This window comes from Stegostoma tigrinum, chromosome 16 (assembly GCF_030684315.1).
Source record: "Stegostoma tigrinum isolate sSteTig4 chromosome 16, sSteTig4.hap1, whole genome shotgun sequence".
In the NCBI taxonomy this organism is placed as follows: Eukaryota; Metazoa; Chordata; class Chondrichthyes; order Orectolobiformes; family Stegostomatidae; genus Stegostoma; species Stegostoma tigrinum.
In genome coordinates, this window is record NC_081369.1 from 43,068,172 (window position 1) to 43,090,647 (window position 22,476).

The following is a 22,476-nucleotide window of genomic DNA, read 5'->3' on the forward strand; positions in this document are numbered from 1 at the left end:
GGCAGTTTGAACCAACTGATACATTACACTTTTGTAGAAATATATAAAACCAATAAATAACTTCAAAGGTTTTCTATATTCCAGTCCAGCTAAATCCTGCACTCATCTTTTCAAAGATTAATCTCTACCTTTTGAATTGGTGACTTCAAGGTGGTGATTATTTTCCACTTTAAATCCCAAATTGTTGAAATGACCAAGAGCCTTAACTAAGTGATTAAAAACATCAAACTGCCTGTAAATCCGCAATACTTCACAAAAGGTCAACTGAAGATGCAATGAAGTGAAATAACATAAAATGTGGCTGGTGGATACAGAAACCTTTGTTAAAAAAAATTGCCATGCAATGTCAGAAAATTGACCCAAGTTCAAGAGATACATTAATTTTGCTTTCTCCTTCCATGGTGTTGATTTTGTTTTATAAGTGCCTTTTCTGAGAAATAGCTCCTGATTTGTTATTCATACGCAATGAGATGTCATACGTAAAAGGACATTTTAGATGACAGTTTTTTTCATACCCAGCCATCATAATTTTTCCCGAAGCTTCTTTCTTTTAAAAATTTACAGAAACCTTTGGCATAATCCCACGAGCTCTGCTCACACACACACTATGGTCTTATGAGCATCATATCTCTTGTACCCTGCCGTGCAAAATGCAAGTGAATAGGATTTCTCACTGATGACCCTTTGAGTATTGAATTCATATTTTAGTTTGTAGGGTGCACATACATTTACTAGAGTACTATTTTCAGTATTATTTAGTGAGTCGAGGAGAAACACTAAAAAAGGGATTAATATATGGTTTATGATGCTAATATAAAGCATATTAGAGAACTAGATCACGGGAAAGGGTAGATGATATACAGCACAGGCCACATGTTAGAGCTGTACATTACTTACAGACTCATTATCTAATGCTCAAGTACATTATTTTCTAATGCATAAGGCAAAGGTGGAATTCAAACATTAAAATCTATTAGTTGCAAAAGACATTACACTTAGAATTTGTAAAAGGAAAGTTGTGTTTTTGATCCATGGTAATAAATAATATGTCCAAAAGATTAGGATCCAAGACCCAAACATTTTAATTGTAGAAACCAAAATATAGAAGAACATAAATATTTATATTTAATGGATGGGTTATGAAACACAAAAAGGCTGTGCTGATGATATTAACAATGACTGTTCTTATTTTGGAAAACTAAAACTTTAAACGTGAAGAGGCACAGAGGATTACCTGGATGAATCCCATTGAAGTAAATTATAAATGTGAAGAATTGTAAAAGTATGATTGAGATGAACAAGATTCTATCTATTTGATATTAGTTAAAGTAGGCAGATCCTGACTCTTAAATTCCCATTAGCTAATTTTTCTCTATGTATTGCAGACAGTCAATGTCAGACACAAAAGAAACGATCCCAAAGCACAGAATATAAGGCAAAACACATAAAGAATAAGATAGCCAGTGAATACGTATATGCGTGAAAATAATCTAAGGATTGAGAGCTTTCGAAAGGACAAATCAGCTTTGGTGCTAACATCTTGTAGGTAATGAAGTGTGGGGATTGTCATGCTAAATAAATGTAAAGAAACCAAAATACTATTGTGACCTTGAAATTCCGTTGTGCAGAAGCTGTTTTTGGTTACTAAGTGGTCTACCTAAATCATGAATACGCAAGCAGAAAATGTTGACAGTTTTTGTAGCTGCCTATCAAGAGGCCTTTTCACTTTTGCTAAATTTTTAATTTTATTCTTTTGTGGGATGTGTGCATCATTGGCAGGACTAGTATCTGTTCTCAGTAAACTGAGATGCTTATTAGGCCATTTCAAAGGGTGGTTAAGAATCAACCATATTACTGTCAGTCTGGAATCACACAGGCCAAATCATGAAAGCAACTGACATTCCCTTTAGCCTGTTTCCTCAGCCTGCTTTAGACAACTCTTTCTTCAGATCCCTGTAAGGGCCCTATAATATGTTGAGGCTGGGGGGTAGTTAATTCAGTGGCTGGGCAGCTGGTTTGCAGTGTAAAATGATGCCAACAGGATGGGCTGAATTCTTTAATAATAAAATGTGAGGCTGGATGAACACAGCAGGCCCAGCAGCATCTCAGGAGCACAAAAGCTGACGTTTCGGGCCTAGACCCTTCATCAGAGAGGGCTGAATTCTTTACTGGCTGAAGATACCATGAAAGGCTCTGTTCCTCGATCTCTCCCCCTAACTGAGACATGCTAACCATCAGATTAAACCACCACCAGTCATTTCTCTTTAATAAGAGAACAGCCCTATAGTCCAGAATGACTATGATGATCATATGTTTTTATATTGAGGACACTGATCTGGGACATGAGTTGCTCTCCTTCAAACTAAATTTGAAATTCTACTATGTTGTGATCAACACCCTCTAAAAGATCCTTAACTATGAGGTCTCTTTTTATCCTACCTCGTTACAGACTACTAGTCCTGAAATTGCCTGTACCTTGGTAGTTTTTATAATATACCTCTCTGAGAAGCAATCCTTGATGTACTCTATAAATTTGTCTTCCATGTCACACTTGTTTATTTGAAATGTAGATTAAATTCACCAATGACACTTGTATTGCCATTCCTACACGTCTTCATTATTTCTAAATATGCATTGTCCTATGGTGGGGAAAAGCTTCCGTGACCTTTAGATAGCTCCCATCGTGACATATTTCCCCTACTTTTCCTTATTTTCACCCAAGCCGATTTCACACCATTATCTACTGCACATTTATCACCACTCACTAGCAAGCACTAATACCTTCCTCTACTCACAATGCTACCCTATCTTCTTTTCCTTTTTGTCTAATTTTTCAAAACATTGAATAGCTTGGTATATTGAGTTTCTAGTCTTTGCCATCTTGCAATCATATCTCAGTAATAACTATCAAGTCATACTCATTTATTTGTATTTGAGACTGTCTCCATTTTAGTCCTTGATTTGCTACATCTACCTAAGCTTGAGCCTTCAGATAATAAATATCACTCCTCCTAGTCAACAAAAAATTATCTTTTTAATGTTTCAGTTTATATTCAGTGTATTAATATGCATATTATGCAGTTTTCATATATATAAATATATATATAGTTTTACAAGAATAACACATAAGCAGGCATTATTTGTATATTAAACAACATAATGCCAGTACTTGATTCTTAATACTAGACTATGTGCAATATTTTTATTCAGAACTATTGATTTGAAGAAATACTTGTTCACCTTTAATGACCAGAAAACACACTGTTTATTACCACCAAGATACATAACAATAAATGCCATTATACATTGTCAAAGTTAAGACTCCAAATAGCAGATTAAAACAGAACAATTTACATATATTAATTAATCCCTTTCTGGAAACTTTAATGAATATAAATATAAACTTTAATACTCCAAATTCTTTACAGCTTCAGTCAGCAGCCACATTGCAACATTTTGATCGAGTGATAAAGGATGGCTATCTCTTCATAACAATACATGAGTGCTTTCAGTAAGTGGAAATTTTTCACTTTGAATGTAGATGAAATGATAAATCAAATTACTCTACTGAAGTACATATTGAAGTAGCAATTTGTGTATTGAATACAAGTTGGTTGAGGATTGAAGCTTGCCTTTAAGGAAGGAAAAGTTTTGAGACTAATGACCCTTCAGCACCACCCAAACATTATATGATATATTCAATCTTAATAATAATCCAGTTCAATATGAATCATTTCACTAAAAAAACAAAAATTACACTCTGATAAAAACAAAAGAATGTGATGAAATTCCTACTCAAATGATGCTTCAGTTCTTCATCCTTTCCTTTGTGCATTATTTTATCTCATGATAGTCAAATTTTATTTGGATAATAACCATTACAGATGTTTAAAAATCACTAAAAATTACTGGAAGATTGGATATTTCATGTAAAAGAAGCAAAAATAGATATTTCATGAGTTCCTTTTTAGAATAAAACTAATGATTGTGATGTCGGCCTGTTACAATTTAATACATTTTTACAAACCTGAAATTCAAGATTAGTCTTTGTAAATTGCACAATTTTTAACATACTAAAATTTAGAGAGTTCAGCTTTGTAATTGTTAAACAAAAACTAGAAAAATAAGCAGACATAGTAGGAACTGCAGGTGCTGGAGAATCCTATACAACAAGGTGTAGAGCTGGATGAACCCAGCAGGCCAAGCAGCATCATAGGAGCAGAAAAGCTGATGTTTCAGGCCTAGCCCCTTCCTCAGAAAATCTGAAGAATTTGTGTTCTACAGAATTTGGCACCTCAAACAACTGCTATCCATCATACAAGCACAACATATTAATACCAACTACTGTTATATAACTATTAGAAGTAAAACTCAGTAAACATATAATTGTTTTAATGTATAATGCATTTGCAACGATGAAAGCTAAGTATTTAATAAAAACAATCAAAAGAATGAAAAGTCATTCAGAATATTTCAGATGTCATTTTGTGAATTTTCATTCTATAATTAACAAAGCTATTACATTATATTTGCTTGCTACCTTCGTTTATATCGATCACTTTTTTGCTTTATTTTTCTCACTATTTTTTGCACTCTTCACCAGATCTGATTATTTATTTGACATAAATACATAAACAGGAAGACAATATCAACATTCAGGATCTTTGTACAATATGGCACTTTGATGTGCAGTAGTTCTCTAGACTATAATAAAGAGGAAAACAATATTGAAGATATAATAAAAAAGATTAATGTACAGATTTTAACATCATATTGCAAGACGCAGTGACTTACATCTGCTCTGTGTTACCCAGTCAAGCTCTATAAGCCTCTTCTCATTTACTTCTCAATCTTTTAAATCACTTATCTGAAATCATATACTACTGAAACCATTTTTGACTTGGATTTTCAGATCATTGTCTTCTAACATGCCACAACATAACTCCATTAGCCAAATGAATTCCAAAAGATGTTTCAAATATACTTAATTTATACTAACATCCGATGTTATTGAATTCCTCTAGATTTCACCATCTGCATTCAAAATCACAAAATAATATGTTGCACGCTGTTGTCTAAAAATTTCAACTTCCAAGAGCACAAAATTAGCTTGCACATTATTTCAGTACAAAGGGAACAATGCATAACCTGCCTGGGTGTTCCTAGTTAAGATAACTGTTTACTGCTGCCACCTTTCCTCCATTAGTGTATCTCAGAGCTACATGTCCTCCACGTTGTTTTCTGTCCTGCATTCATTTGGATACTGAATAATATTTTTTTGTAGCTGGTAGTGTAGCCAGGCATCTTGTTCTCAAAGAGGATCTGACTCTTGTAAAGTGAAGCTGGATTGAGTTTTACAAGACTGCAGCTAAATGCTATTGTTGCAATACAAGGGAAATGGAACATCTGAGCTTGAGAGAGAAGTCCAAGGTTAAGATGAGGTGTAGAGGTGATGGTGGATGGGGCATGAGAAGATATTATCAAGTCCTTTTGGGAGCAGTAGGCCCTAATAAATCAACATCTAAAGAGATTCGGAGAGAAGGTCTGGAAAGTAAGTTCTCGCATATGGTTATAAGGACTTGGCAGCAGTATCACTGGAAGTCAGGAGACTAATGTGCATGGGCAAGACAAGTGAATGCATCTTCACATAATACCTTCTATCTGCCACTTAACTAACTACTCACGTGCACTAAGACTTTAAACTTAGCCTACACCTTTCAGGGCTTGCACCTAGCATCCACACATTCAACGTCACCCTCACACACGTAGCAATTTTACCAACCTCACATCCACTTCTTGCTACAGGCTTCCACATACCTGCAGCTAATAAGTTAGGATGTACAGCATGCAAGCATTGAGCAGCATAATTACTGATGTTCTTCCCCATGCTATTGCAGGACAAAGTAACATAGAACAGAAGGGATCACAACAAAGCAAGGCCAGGAGGGAAACAAGGACATCTTCAATTCCTGAGCCATGTGCTCTCTGTATAAAGACCAAGACTTGTCACATACAGCACTGCTGAGAAAATTGAGATGTTAGTATCTTCTGTCTTAGGCTCCTTCTCAACTCCTAGCTCACTCTCATCCCACTATCTGCTCTATTGAACAAATTGTAGATGGTGCCACCCTGGCTGTTTTGCTTTCCATCTGACCTCATTTCTCTCTTTCCAACTCTTCCCTTCATATTATCTGCTTTCAGCTGTGTAAAAGTTTTCTTCTGCCAAACCACTACAGATGGAGAGTAGAGGCTCACAGTGCACCACTAAGATAAAGGCCCTGGGTGTACGTCAATTGTTGGTACAGAAATTGGATCTGCATGTTGTGAGTCACCAGGCATAAGTGAACTTCACTTAGTCTGGGAGAAAATGATGAATTGTATATCAGCTTCCTGAAGGGCAGGGTATCTAAGAATCCTACTGCAGAGGAGGACCTTGATAAAAGTTGATGGGCATGCGCAATGAGTTGCGCGATGTATTAATTGGGTTCTCAGGCAACCTCCTGCCAATGCCAAGCAACATGGAGAAATTCTGCTCCAATTTAGAACGGGGTACACTGTGGAGTTTGTCACAATCTTCTCTCTGATGCTGCAGAAAATGTCAGCGTACCCTTTTTACTTATTCCCCACCTCTCCCAACAATCTTATTCACTTCCTGGATCCTACTCAGATGGATCCTACTCAGAAAATTGTGAGAGAGAAAAGAAGTGAAGAGGAAACACCACGTCTTGATTCTGCACTGTGATTACAGCTGAGATATTGACATGTTTCCATTAGGCAGGGAGACTAGGACCCGTGGGCACAGCCTTAGAATTAGAGGGGGTAAATTTAGAATGGAAATGAGAAGACATTTCTTCAGACAGAGAGTGGTGGGCCTGTGGAATTCATTGCCACAGACCGCAGTGGAGGCCAGGATGTTAAATGACTTCAAGGCTGAGATTGATAATTTCTTAATCTTGCAAGGAATTAAGGGCTATGGGGAGAGTGCGGGTAAGTGGAGTTGAAACACCCATCAGCCATGATTAAATGGAGGAGTGGACTTGATGGGCTGAATGGCCTTACTTCCACTCCAATGTCTTATGGTCTCATAACATGTCATTTAGAAGCTAAGATAGTATTTGCAATCTAAGAAATTGTTATAAACATTACAAAGTGCACAACATGTTGTCTTATGGACAGGTACTACAGCTCAACTAGATGCAAAATAATTTCATGTGAACCTATGCTTATGATTCCCCATTAGAGATTATTCACAGCACTGGGAAGAGAAGGAACCATAAAGTGAAGATTAACTGCTTTCCAACGGGGATCGAACATCATCAAATGAATCAGATTAGATTGCAGTAGCATATTTCTTAATGGCTACTCAGGAAAAACCTAGCAATAGGGAAGCAAGTAACACTCTCTTTTTCACTTTGTGTTATTTCTTGAATCTCACTTGCTGGATATTTTGATATTTTGAATCACATGTCAGCAATGTTATAACTAATTAAAGCAGTGGTTTGTCAAGTATTGGAGAGTATAAATATTTTTGAAACTGGCATGAGAACTATGAGCAGGTGCATTAATTTCAGCAGTATAACTGAAATGCTTTTCAGATTTTGAGCAATTTTACAATGAAACAAATATATGTAAATAATCCCATTCCAATGAAGAACATGGGCAGATTCTTGTTGATACTTGTTTTAATCTCAGACCAAGACCATTTTTGGGGCCTCAAATCCCACTTTTTAATGACATCTATTGATTAGTTTTGAAACCTCTGCATTTGCCTGTTCAATTAGCATTACTAGGCATATTTGGGAGGGTGGCAGCTGGACATTAGGCATCTAATTTAAAAGGTGCCTACTAGTCTTCACTTTGTATAAATGCGGAATAATTATTATGGCTTTGATGAACATAAAGAAGAAATAAGACTGAGGTGTGGTCCAAAGGGGAAGTCCCAAGATTCAATGACACTTTGCTTGAGATCAGACTGGAGATGGTGAGGGTTCAAATTCATATATTGCTTTCAATATGTGAGGGAAGGAGGTCAGCAACCCTGAAAAATTATCCATAGTGCAGTTTTGGAAGGAGGAATTGGATTCACTATCGAAAATGATTCAATAATCTGATGATAAAGGAATTGATTTGCAAGAACTACATAAATGGCGCAAGTATAGATCTGGTGAGTGTACCTGGCCGCTCCACTGAACTGGTGCAGTGATAGCATGTCTTAACAACATGAGACTTGTCTTTCGTGGTCCATGACATAAGGATGCATTAACATCATTTCAATCATAGAAGAAATAAGCATGGAAATACAGCATTAAGCATCTAAGATGTGTGAAATAATGCAATGGTTTTCATGATGTAGATGGGCAACCTTGGAATATCCTACACCTTGCAGGGAAAAAAAGTTCACAATGCCTAGGAGAGGATGCACACTGGGGGTGGCCTGGCTGCTATTTCATGCCTGATACCAATAGAAGAGAAAGGGATTGCCTACATGTTTACAGAGCTTTCAATTAAAAAAAGACAAACATTGCACCCAAAAAACAGTGAACAAATAATGCTTGAATCAGTTTATTGTGTCTAAGTGGATATTGCATCTATGTTGATTTTGCGATGACCAGTTTTGCAATGGTATTACAGGCTGTGAGGAGTTACTGAGAGATGCAAACTTCTTTAAATGATGTTCTCTCTACTCTGCAGCATCGATGTTGCAGGAAGACCATGAGATGCTGGATGAAATAGCAGAAGGCTTGGTGGATGGTCAGCACCTCGGGATGCTTGAGCACCTGGCTTTTGGGCAGATACTGGCACCGAGGCGGATCCATGATTGCAAATCGGATATTTGGGAAACATTGAGGATGTGATATGTGAGTTATTCTTGAAGGCAACGGTGGGCAGCCCATCTCACAAGGCAGAAACCAGCAGAAGCCTTGTTCAGTTTGTCAGAGATGCAAAGTCTGGTGGCCACAAATAAAGCGGGTTCTCGTAGACCAGCAACAAAATTTATGCGTTCATCTAGCACAGTTCACCCATGCTTGAACAGAAGATGGAGGAGTCAAATCATGCTGTCACCTCCCAGTTGAATAATGAGATTGTGGTAGCTCCATTGCCATCATCATGAAAATTCACATACTCGAGATGAATAAATATGTGCTGCAGCAGTGAAATGTTCTCAATTAAGCAGCTGGGGCACTCAGGTAGCATTGATTGTTCTGTTGCATAAAGGTACTCAGAGGATCCAATTGCTCCTCCCTCCTGAATTTCAGTCAAGTGTTGGACTGTCTTGAAAGGGCTGAAATAAGCAGCTTACATATATCGGGCAGCACTGTCAAGGCACATCATTGTCATTGAATAGCCCTCCAGGCCATCTACATCTTGTCTCATGACCAAGACTGCTCCTGCATTGATGCAACCCAGATGATGGCAGACATTAGCATTTCAGTTTCCAGAACATTCATCATCTAGGTTCTGAAGAACAGTCACATCAGACTCAAAATGTTAACTCTGTCTCTCTAACAGTACTGTTAGAACCTCTGAGATTCTCTGGCACTTTCCGATATTATTTCAGATTTTCAACATCTGCAGTATTTTACTTTTATTGCTCAACATCTCTCTCAGCCTCATGTACAGCATCATGTGGAAGCTTGTTGAAAAGATCATAAAAATTGCACCAGTACCGATATGATGTCAGTTGAGCAACAGAATGTTTCAGTGTTAAATTTGGAATAAATCAACAACTCTTTGTTTAATGACATTTGTTTCTGATAATTTTTGAAATACAGATGAATTTTTCTTGCTTGTTTTCATAGACCATAGTACAGTTACATCAAAGTATGCATGCAATATCTATGGAATCAGGTTTTGCATTCATTTGAAAGTGCTGCATCTCGAGAGAAGATATTAACTAGAAGGCCATTAATGTCACCGTTAATGAAACTAAATTGTCTTATATGCATGTAACTCAGGGTGCCCTAACAGCAGGGTTACTCAAACAATTTGTCATAAAATTTATTGAGGTGACTACTGCATGCCTACAGCATTCACTATAGGTAAACAATATGACTGATTGCTTAAAAATCTTAATTCAACACTGCCTATTATTTTGTTTCCCACTTTCCATGCTATTATGTTTCCTAAACAAGTAATTCATGTCAAGTAAACAAAATTAAAATGAATTAATTTTTAAAAAATCATCCTTCACCCAAACATGTCTTACGCTTAATAACACACAAAATTTAAGCTTCACTTGACCTATCAAAATGGCATCTCAAAAGACACTGTCCTCCAATATTACTTTACTTGCTGCAATTTCACTAAATGTGCCAATTTTTCACTTCCTATTTCTGACTCAATTCATCAAAATGTCCACAAAATGCAACAACTTAGTAATAAGTGAAAATGACCTTAGTTAGAAACAGGTGGCAGTGATATAACAATGCAAAGTCTAATTGACTAAAACCAAACTTATGGAAAGCTGGACATTGAAAACAGCAATTTGCAAAACTGAGATAAATAAAATGGACAGAACTATATATAAATTTAAGGAGTGGGTCAGATGATCCAACATAGCAGGCTGGAAGAGATGTAGGAATTTAGATTTAAATATTACACTTTGGTACACTTTATGTTGGGTGAAGACAGGTTTACTTGACCATGAAATAAGACTGCAATTACCACTGATTCTCAGCCACACACTATTTTCTGATGTGGTCTGACATTGGAAGCTCACAAAGAAAGAGGAATGGAATTTTGTAAATGCATGTAAGAGTGAGGGAAAAAAAGTGAATTGTACCATTTTTAGCTGGTGATCACCAATTTCTCAGAATGCTATAAAGAGATGGAATTTTTCAGATGGAGAAGAATGCATTTATTATACAGCAAATGGCAGTACACTTATTATCACCAACACACACGGGGACCTGGGCATATAAATCCACAGTTTCCTGAAAATGGCAACACGAGTGGCTAAGATGGTTAGGAAGGCACACTTGCCTTCATTGCTTGGGGCACAGACTATAAAAATTGGCAAAACATGTTGCAAATGTATAGACTTTTAGTTAAGCCACTGTTGGAATATTTCGTACAGTTTTGGTTGCCACACCACCAGAAGGATATAGAAGATTTGGAGAGGGGACAGAAACAGCTTACCAGGTTATTGCCTGTTTTTGGAGGATGTTAGTTTTGAGGAGAGATGGGCCAAACTTGGTTTGTTTAGTCTAGAACATGGGACGATGAGGGATGACTTGATAGAAGTTTAAAAAATTATGTAAGGTTTAGGGTAAAAGGGGGAAGTTTAAAGGAGATGTGACAGGCAAATTACTTACACAGAGTGGTATGTGCCTGGAGTGTGCTGCCAGAGGAGCTGGTGGAGGCAGATACGATAGCAATGTTTAGGAGGCATCTTGACAGATACATGAATAGACAGGAAATAGAAGGATAAGGACCGTATGGAGGCAAAAGATTTTTAGTTTAGAAGGACATCATGTGGTGCGCGGTCTTGGTGGCAGAAGGGCCTCTTTCTGTGCTGCACTGTTCGATGTTCTTAAATGATTGTTCAGCTATTGTCAAATAATATAGGTGTCTAACAAACCATTCAGAAAAATTTCTAAAAGATTGAGACGTTTATGATAGAGTGATTTCATGTAAAGTTTAGGACAAAGTAAGACAGTATAATGAAAGATGGAAAAATGAATAATGAAAAATGAAAGTGATCTTAAGGCAATAATCTCACTGAGGAATTAGAATGTACTGTGAACAAAGATAAAATTTATAAACTTCATTTAAACACTAAGGTGAAGTTGCAACTTCGAAAAGGATTCTGTTAATCAGATATTTTTACATGGTAGAAAACATAAACAAAAATAAGGGCAGAATTTTATAAGGGGTCTGACCAATGTGGGCTTTGGCGAGACATGTGGCAGAAATGGGCAACAGTTGTAAGGCCCATCTCAACAGCAGGTAGAATATACTTCTATGCTTTTCACAAGTGGTGTGGTGAGACATTTTCTGTGCACTGGCAAATTGCCAATTAAGGGAGATAACTGTTTGTTAAACACCTTGATAACAGCCCAACTTGCCTCATTGAAATTCAGCCTCCCATCTTACAAAATCCAGCAATCAAGGTTGACGCTGGGTAAAACTTGATAAGGAAGCCAGAGCGAGCACCTGACAGATTCAACATGTTGCTTACTCCAAATGATCTCCACATTCGAGCTGAGCACCAACATCTCAAGACATGCACCATGGACACCGGCCACACGCGCCTCATGTCCACAGACATTGATCCGACATGTGCTGGCCTCTCTGAACTCTAATGGCACATTTCTCATTCACTTATAGAATGCTTCTGTACTTCAATGGTGTATCTCAGATTGCACAGGCAACTGCCGTTGTAATCCTGCTGTAACGCTGTCAAGGGCACACATCATAAGACCATAAAACAAAGTAGTGGAGCTAGGCCATTCAGCCTATCAGGTCTACTCCACCATTCAATAAGATTATGGCAATCTGATAGTCCTCAATTCCAATTACCTGTCTTTTCCTCAGAAACCATCATTGCTTTAGCAGTTTAAAAAATCTGTCTATCTCAGACTTGAATATACTTAATGACCTAGCTTTAACAGCCATCTGTGGTAAATAATTCCACATATTCACAATCCTCTGGAAAGATAAATTCCTCCTCATATCTGTCCTAAATGTGCAATCCCTTTTTCTGAGATTATGCCCCTGGTTCAAGACTCTCCCAAAAGAGAAACAACTTTTTCACATCTACCCTGTCAAGTCATTTAAGAATCTTCTATGTTTTAATAAGGTCATCTCTAACCCTTCTTTATTGCAATGAGTACGTGCCCAATTTACTAAAACTCTCCTCCAAACAGTCCCTCCATACCTGGTAAATCTAGTGAATCTTCTCATGACTGCTTCCAATGCCAGTATATCTCTCCTCGGATAAGGGGCCCAAAACTGTTCACAGTATTCAATAGGTGTCAGTATAGTGGTCTGTGTAGTGCTGGATGAACACAGCAGGCCAAGCAACATCATAGGAGCTTGTTATCTCAGATTCTCCAGCACCTACTATCTCTGCATAGTGTTCTGTATAGTTTTAGCAAAACCACTCTACTTCTCCCTCACTTTGAAATAAAGGCCAACATCCTATCTGCCTTCACTACTATCTTCTGAACTTTGATGCTAGCTTTTTGTGATTCATGAATAAGGACTCACAAATCCCTCTTCTCTAGAGTTTTCTTCAGTTTCTCTCCATTTAAATAATATTCAGCTCCTCTACTCTTCCTGTCAAAGTGTATAACCTTACAATGATAGGCACTCTTCTAAATGGCTGAAATCGCTCCATGGGGTAACTTCGGGCTAGGATGGCATGGTTTGGTGTTGTGGTTTCCACTGCAGCTTGTGGGGAAGGAGGAAGTCCTGTTCCAATGAAATTCAGTCCAGTAGGAATTCCCTGATTCTGCCCACAAAGTGCAGTGCAGATCTCCCCTCTCCATTATTTCGGGGGCAAAAGTCAATAGCCATGCAATGAGACTGTGGACTTTTGGTGCTTGTCCAAATGCACCATGGGATTTCAAAGTTAATGTGGTGCAAAGGATACAGATATCCAATGATTGGTGAGGTTTTCCATGTGTGGTAGGGTGGGACAGAAACTGAATGTGAGAGACACCCCTGGAACTTGGCAGGTAGTTACTAAAGCAAATTTGGTACGATGTGACAAGAGAACTCATAAAGCTTCATAGCAAAAAACCCACCAAAGTCTCGACACAACTCAATCTGAGCCAAATTAACCAACTGACAAGCGATCACCAATAAAGAATACTGGAAAGGGTATAACGAAAGCCAGAGATATTTTTTGTTTTTGTTTTCTCTATTTTCTGAAAATAGAGACCAAACCCATGCACTATATTCCCCCGATAAAGTTATAACACTTTTATACCCCACCCCATTTGTAATGAATCATATGTGCACATCACTGGCTAGGCTAGCATTTATTGCCCATCTCTAATTGCCCAGAGGGCAGTTAAGAGTCAATCACATTGTTGTGGGTCTGGTGTGACATGTAGGCCAGACCAGGTAAGGATGACAGATTTTCTTCCCTAAAGGCCATTAGAGAACCAGATAGATTTTTCTGATAATCGACAAGGTGTCTTGGCATTCATTAGGCCCTTAATTGTGCCATGGTGGGATTTGAACCCAGATCCGCAGAATATTACCTGAACCTCTGGTTTAATGGCCCAGCAATAATACCACTAGACCATTGCCTCCCATTACATTTGTTGTCCTAATTACTTGTTGCACCTGCATATGAACATTTTGCAATTCACATACAAGGAAATAGAGATTCCTCTGTTCTGCAGTCTCTCTCAATTTAAATAATGTGCTCTTATTCTTCTTATGAAAGTGGGCAACCTGACATTTCCCATTGTTATACCCCATCTGCCAAAGTTTTTTCCCATTCAGTAGACTGCCGAGAAAACCTCTGCAAATTCTTTGTATTCTCCTCACAACTTGCCTTCTTACCCATCTTTAATTTGGTCACAACACCATTTACCCCATCATCCAAATCAGTAACAAAGGTATAAGTACTCCATCCGCAACTTTAAACATACATCTACTCAACGATCATTGCACAATGGTTGCAGCAATCAAAGATGAATTGCAGCAACTTGCCAAGGCTTCTTCACCATCACCTCCCAAATCCATGACCTTTAAAGGCTAGAAGAACAAGGCACACAAATCACCTTCATTTTCTCATTCAGGTCATAGAACATAGAACATTACAGCGCAGTACAGGGCCTTCGGCCCTTGATGTTGTACCGACCTGTGAAACCAGGTCCTGATTTGAAATCATTTTACCATTTCTTTATCATTGTTGGATGAAAAAGCAGCAAGTCCGTACATAAGAGCACTGTGAGAATACCTGCACTGCAAAGATCAAAAAAGCTGCTGACCACTAACTTCTCAGGGGAATTTGGTTGAAGGCAATAAATGCTGCCTTGTCAGTGATACCCACATTCCACAAATGAACAAAATTGAAAAGGTAATAAAGTGTGAAGCTGGATGAACACAGCAGGCCAAGCAGCATCTCAGGAGCACAAAATCCCCCTCTCTGATGAAGGATCTAAGCCCGAAACGTCAGCTTTTGTGCTCCTGAGATGCTGCTTGGCCTGCTGTGGTCATCCAGCTTCACACTTTATTATCTTGGATTCTCCAGCATCTGCAGTTCCCATTATCTCTGATAAAATTGAAAAGGTTCCTTGATAAGAAGGTGTGGAGCTGGATGAACAGCAGGCCAAGCAGCATCTTAGGAGCAGGAGGGCTGATGTTTCGGGCCTAGACTCTTCATCAGAAACCGAAACGTCAGCCCTCCTGCTCCTAAGATGCTGCTTGGCCGGTTGCGTTCATCTAGATCCACACCTTGTTATCTCGGATTCTCCAGCATCTGAAGTTCCTATTTTCTATGAAAGGATTCCTTCCTGCTTTGTAGACACACTTAGCTGTGTGAGATAAAGATATCATTGGATTGAGTGTTAAACCTCAACATGGCACCACTGACGTTAAGTCTACCTTTCTCAATGGTCAACATCATGATCTGCCCATTCTGCTTACTGCAGATATTAGCGCTGTATGTGTTAACTCTGAATGCTAATGCTTTCAGATCCCAACTGAAAATGCTTCTCTGATCAGAAACATGGTCCTAACATTACAGGGAAGAACATGGCAGTGTAATACCTTCTTCTGTTGAATTCCTAATATTATTACTTTTGAAAGGCTCCCAGTAAAGAAACAAGATGTAATGTATAAAAGGAGGGCTATCCATTATCTGTTTTTAGATTAGATTTGATTCCCTACAGTGTGGAAACAGACCCAACAAGTCCACAACGCCCCTTGATATATCCCACCCAGACCCATCCCTCTATAACCCTCACACCCCTGAATACTACGGGCAATTTAGCATGACCAATCCATCTAGACCGCACATTTTTGGACTGTGGGAGGAAACCGGAGTACCTGGAGGAAACCATGCAGACACGGGGAGAATGTGCAAACTCCGCAAAGACAGTTGTCGAGGCTGGAATTGAACCCAGGTCCCTGCTGCTGTGAGGCTGCAGTGCTAACCACTGAGCCACCGTGCCGTTTTTAGGTGCTAACTTAAGTTACCACTAGTAGCATCAAATGAAAGCCAGCAAGCAATTTGTTTACTGTCACTGCAAAGTAAATGTATTCTCATAAGACGAGTGAATACAAAGATATAAACAGAAAAAATTAATAAGCTCAATAAACTATTCTCAGACTAGGGTGATTAAATGGCATAGCAGATGATTGTTTCACTGCTACATTTTAGTTGCTTCAGTTCTCATTGAAGATGACAGAAGTGTATTTCGAATTGTTAAGGTTCTGACTGAGATAGCTTACCATACAAGAATATGAAGAACTAGAAACATTTGTAAGTGTTAACAAAAAGGTAATGCAATGAAACAAATTCTTTGCATTTCATAAAAACCGAAACAACTGCTAATGCTAGAAATCAGGAACAAGACAGAAGTCACTGGACAAGCTCAGCAGGTCTGGCAGCATTTGTGAAGAAGAATCAGAGTTAATGTTTCAGGTCCAGTGCCCCTTCCTCAGAACTGATAGTGCTAGGAAAATGTTGGTTTATGTGCAGAATACAGAGTAGGGGGAGAGGGTAAGGAGTAAACGATAGGTGGGGTTGAGCCCAGAAAGAGAGGAACAGCTGGACAGAAAAAGGAGTTGATAACAATCTGGCTAGGATGGTGAACAGTTGTTAATAGAGACTGTCAGTGGCTGACAACAGTTAGTGTGTAATGGCAGACTGTGTGATAACAAGGCCTGGTGTGTGGGGTAGGGGGCTAGGACATTGGAGAATACAGACCCTAAAATTAGTGAACTCAATGTTGAGTCTGGAGGGCTGCAGGGTCCCCAAGCGGAAAATGAGGTGTTGTTCTTCCATTTCATTTCTGCAAAACAGCAACACAAGTTACAATATTTAACAGATTATGTAACTGAACTTTAACCAACCTCATATTTTGATTGTTGTTGTAGATAAACGGCTTCTCGAAGCTGGCTGTGTAAGTTTTGGATCACCTGTTCTTTTGCTGCTAAGTGAAACTTGACCTCTTCAAATTCTATTAAATCCTCATTGGAATTTGCGCTGCGATATAAATTGGAGTGTTAGAACCGGATTATGAGAAATAATGAGAAATTGCAAATACTCAGTTATTAGATAAACACAGACAGCTCAAAAAAGTTTAATGATATAATATTGCTCTTATTCTATTTGTAACATTTTTAAAATATTTCAACAAAACTGATATCCCAAGTGATGTTTTAAAATGAGACAGAAAATCCAGATAAATTACCTTACACTTATTAGATTAAGGTATAGTAAACACAGAATGTTATGCTCCAACTTTCTAGAAAAGGGTGTAAGAAGTCAGACTGGGCTCTTGAGAAAGAGATAAGAGGTCAAGTATCAGTGGGGACAAATTAGGGGACAATGATTGTTGAATTTAGGTAAACAACATTATTTTACATTTGCCAAGGAAAAGTACAGGAGAAATCCAAAATAAGACTATTAGTAGGAAAAAGTCAGCTTAAATGGGCTATTGATGGATCTGGCCCAGATAGTTACGATCAAAGATTTGCAGACAAAATTATAACTGAAAGGTGGGCTGCCTTTAAGGAAGATAAAAGCAAGTGGAATCGACATGGGTTCCCATAGAGGGATAGGTAGGGACAACAAATATGGAACACTTAGATTACAAAATCTATTGAGATTCGGATGAAGGTGAATATGTGTGCTTATGACAGATGTCAGGTGGATAATACAATTGAGAACCAGACTGAATATAGTAGGTTCACAGGGGATTAGAAAATGCAAAGATAGAGTATGAGATGAGACTGGCAGCAAGCAGAAAAGGAAATTCTTAATTTTGCTATAGGCATATGCATTGTAGTTGGATGGTAAAGGAAATGGTGGTGGTGGAGGAGGGGAGCAGAAAGGGGATTTACTAATTGAGGCAGGAGATTTGGCTTAGGTGTTAAATAAATACTTTGTATTTTACCATGAAATAAGTTGTTGCACAGTTCATGGTGGAAAATGTAGGTAATTCAGACACTTGGAGGATTTCAAACTTAAAGTTCCTGAGGCATCATTTTATTATTATTCATTCACAGGATGAAGACATCACCAGCTGGCCAGCATTTATTGCTCGTTGCTAAGTGCAATGCTCAGGGAGCAGTTTAAGAGTCAATCACATGACTGTGGATCTGGATTTGGTCAGACCAGGTAAGGATGACAGTTTCCTTCCCTAAAGGGCTTTCATGAACCAGGTGGGGTTTTCTAATTATTGAGCAGCTGAGTATTTTTCAGCACTTCTTTTCTTATTTCAAATTTCCAGCATCGCAGTATTTTGCTTGTATTTTATTAATTTTAAGTGATTTATTATTTTGATATTTACAATCCGGTCAGATTTGGTACCTTCTCTTCTTGAGGCCAATTAGAAAAGGCAAGAAATGTTGGTCCCAGCAGTGACACCCAAATCACAAGAAAGAATAAAATAAAATACACAAGTGAATATCCTATTGTGGCATAAATGAACTATCAATGTACCGCTTTCATCATTTGACCTTGAGATATGAGAAATGCTTTTAAAATGGACACTGCTAAACTAAAGAGTTTGCTGTGATCACCTGTCAAGCCAGGCAACCCATATGGGATAGACAAAACCGCTGGCTCAGAATGACTACTTTTAATCAAGCATTTTAAAGTTATACCCAGTGGTTGTATGGTACATCACACTGGGCAAAACTCCGACTTATCAAAGATTAACCTACTTGTATCCATTACTTTGTACAACAATCAGCAGTCATAAAGACAGAGTTGCAAACTTTGTTGCCAATATTCTTTTCATGACTGAACACCGTTATTACGTCACTCATAGTACAAATTCTGTCAACCATTTTGCATTGACAATTATTTTTGGTACAAACCAGTATTTCGCTCACCATATCAAAAATTGATTTGTTAATCAAAGGAAACCAATAATTTTCAGTAATTTTGAAATCGTGCAGTGAGAAAACAAAAAAAGCATTGAACCATTTACAATTACATAACTGATGGTTTTGCTCCTTCTGAATTTCTCCCTAATCTGTCACATTTAGGAAACCTTAGCAAGAAAGCAGTCAGCTGTATGCTGAAGAGATTCTAATCAGCATTTATGAAATAGTAGGCCTCTCATATTCCAACCATTTGCCAGAAGAAAAAGCTAATCAGGCAATCACTCTCCAAAAGTTTTGAATCCTACCAGTCTAGAATAAGGTACACTTGAATGTAAGTTTGCTGAGACAATATTAGTCGAGTATATGAACAACACTGCTGCAAACAGGCATTTGTTAATCAGTGAGTGTTTTATTAATCAGCTAGTGTTTCCAGTTGTAAGGTACGCTCCCCCTTACCCACCCACTTAAAAGAGGGCATAGCTTAAGCCTCACCCCTTTTAAGCTGTCTGAAATGGCAGAATGGGTAATTCACCAGAATGTCTCGTTAGAGGATCCAGCAAGATCGGCATGGCAGTCCTCGGTAGGCGCAGGGGTGTATTGGATGTGCATGATTGACCCCCAAGAGCAGTGGGAATCAGCGGGTTCTGAAAAGGGAGGCGCGCTTGTGCCCTAATCAGGGCCAAATGCTGCACTTATATCCCAGACAACTCCAAAGCAATCACTGATTTAGCACCACATATCCAAAAATAGATGGACAAACTAAAACAACCCATCTCCCACCTGGGCACCTGGCTAGTTGGGTTCATTGGGAATATCACTGGTGCAGGGTATTGTGTTATTCGTTGTAGTAATTCTCATTTTGTAATGTTCATTTTTGTTAGTTAAGTATTGCTGCAGGCATTTCTGGCAGACCTTTTCTGCATTGTGCATCCAACTATCGCTTAACTTCTTTGTGATTCACTTAGGGAGAGTCGAAGGCAGATTGTTACGGATGCCCATGACTGCGCAGCACAAAATGGCTGATGGCTGTCCACGGCTAATGCAGTAGAACATGACTGACAGTAGTTACAGACCTTGGGAAAATATTTGTTTAATGTAGGTTTCACAAGTAGAACAATAGCAGCTCTGTACATTCAAGGTTATTGGTTGAGATACAATGTGCAGCTGCTTACGCATAAGACATAGTTAAGAACATTTCACTCTAATTAGTTGCTTCTCTTGAATTATTTAGTCATTCAGTTACAATATTAAGAGTAGGTTTTAGTTAGGATTCTTCAAATAGTCATAGATATGCATTCCCATGTAACTATACATTGTTCAAATATACTAAGGCCATTAGAGGAAAAGATTGAAATCAGTTTCAGAGAGTAAAAACAGTCCCCCTTATCCCCTTATCATTACAGGGAGAAATCAATCATAAATATAGAAATTAGCAGGCATTGGAATGTGGATTGAATGAATACATAAGACACAACTTGTCCAACATCAGGTGTAACCAAATAACATTGTTGGAACGGATCAAAAATCAATATTCTTTTGTTTTCCTGCAATGGGGGAATTAAAAGGTCCTGAACTGATAGGTAAGTATCCAATTGGCAGTTAAATTGGTGAAGCTGGCAAATGTTATTTGAATACAGTATCCATTGTGACAAGATTCAAGAAGGCAGATAAGCCTGTCTGGGAAACATCATGAAGGATCTGGGGTAGACCCGAAACCTGTCCATAGCTTAGTTGTTCAGTGATATCATTAGCTCAATTGGAAATACATTGAAATTGCTGAGACAAGCTTAAACCTTATAGATGCTGCACCAGAGAGCCAATTACAAAAGGAAAACTCGGCATCACTGACCAGTGATAATCAAAGTTGGGGAGGGAGGTGCGTTCTATGTGTAAACTGTATAAGTCAAGGCATTCTGAAGCTTTGTGTGTGCCTTACTGCTCTGGAGAAATGAAACTGTACTGAAAATAAAGGTCACTTGAAATGATTCCATGACTTAGATTCTCATTGGAAACTATGAGATTTAACAAAGATGCACTGCAGAAATGCACCAAGGCCCTTTAGACAACAACTTCCAAACTCATAACTGCTATCATCTAGAAGGACAAAGGCAGCAGAGACAAGAGAAGATCGCCATCTGCAAGTTCCCCTCCAAGCCAGACCTCATCCTTCAGAGTTACTGGGTCAAAATCCTGGAATTCCTTCCAAAATGACTTTATGGGTGTACCAAACCATGTGAATTAAAGCAGTTCGAGAAGACTTCTTACCATCACTTTCTCATGGATGGTGTGGGATGGGCAATACATATTACTCTACATCCCTTGAGTGAATAAAAAAGCACCATTTTATTGCCTTTGTGTAGGCATTAATGTAGAGCTCCAAGTTACATGATTGCTGATTCATGATGCAAAAGATTTACTACACTTTAAGTAACTACATGTTTTAATTTTTTGGCACTATAAAATCAATGGAATACCAGACTGTTGTACATATTATTGACCTGTGCAATAAGGTATTGATTTTGAAGCAACAAAAGGAAATTTTGTGACTGCATGGGACCAAGAAACTTTCAAATTAAGAATTCTGCTTGCCAATGGTACTCTGATTAGGTGAGCTGCAGAGTGTTAAAAATCTTTTAAGTGCTAACAACAGAAGAGGAGAAGGGCATCCACAGCCTGCAAGTTCTGCACGTACCCTGCCCCCTCTCTCTTCCTTTCTCTCTCCATGTGAAGAAAGGATAGAAAACAAAGAAAGCTTAAAGTAAAGAATTTTCAGAAGAAAAGTCGTGGATCCAACTGCTCAGCTATTGAATTAAGAACATCATTGTTAAAATTAAAGAGACTTTGAAAAAAAACAACATTCCTCCAGGGATGCCTAACCTGAAGAAGTTACCCTCCTCCCTCTGGACCAACCTCAGGGAATCTCTCTCCCACTGCAACTCTCTTGTAATCCTCTCCACCTATCTTCTTTTCTCTCCATCTTCGGTCCACCTCCCCCTCTCTCCCTATTTATTTCTGAACCCTCCCCCCATACCCCTCTCTGATGAAGGGTCTAGGCCTGAAACGTCAGCTTTTGTGCTCCTGAGATGCTGCTTGGCCTGCTGTGTTCAACCAGCTTCACACTTTGTTATCTGCAATCTCGTGGTCTGGATTTTCGATTTTTTTGATTTTGCTTACCCTGTATATATTATTTTCCAATCAATACTTATGTGTTAAGCCATTTTTCTTTTGTCTGTATTAACTGTGACTGAGGTGTTTATTTATTTAAGGTTTAGAAGGGGTATAATTTAAGTTGCTTAACAGTTGATTATAAATCCTTTCTTTTCTCTGGTCTTGTTAAAGTTAATTGTATTACAATAAATATCTTTGTTACTGATGAAACTTGATGCGGTTGCCTTTATTCTGAATAGCAGTCAGTAAGGCAAACTGATGGCTTTGTTGTAAGTTTATACATTT

At 38.3% G+C, this 22,476-nt stretch overlaps 1 protein-coding gene across 1 annotated transcript in view; it reads right to left on the bottom strand.

Moving 5' to 3' along the window:
• The window catches only part of LOC125459774 (golgin subfamily A member 4), a 709,733-nt gene that overhangs the window by 492,429 nt on the left and 194,828 nt on the right, over positions 1-22,476 (bottom strand). Inside the window, exon 7 of the mRNA XM_048546606.2 lies at positions 17,041-17,173. Within this exon, the coding sequence (XP_048402563.2) occupies positions 17,041-17,173 (133 nt within the window). The remainder of the gene's footprint in view (positions 1-17,040; positions 17,174-22,476) is intronic.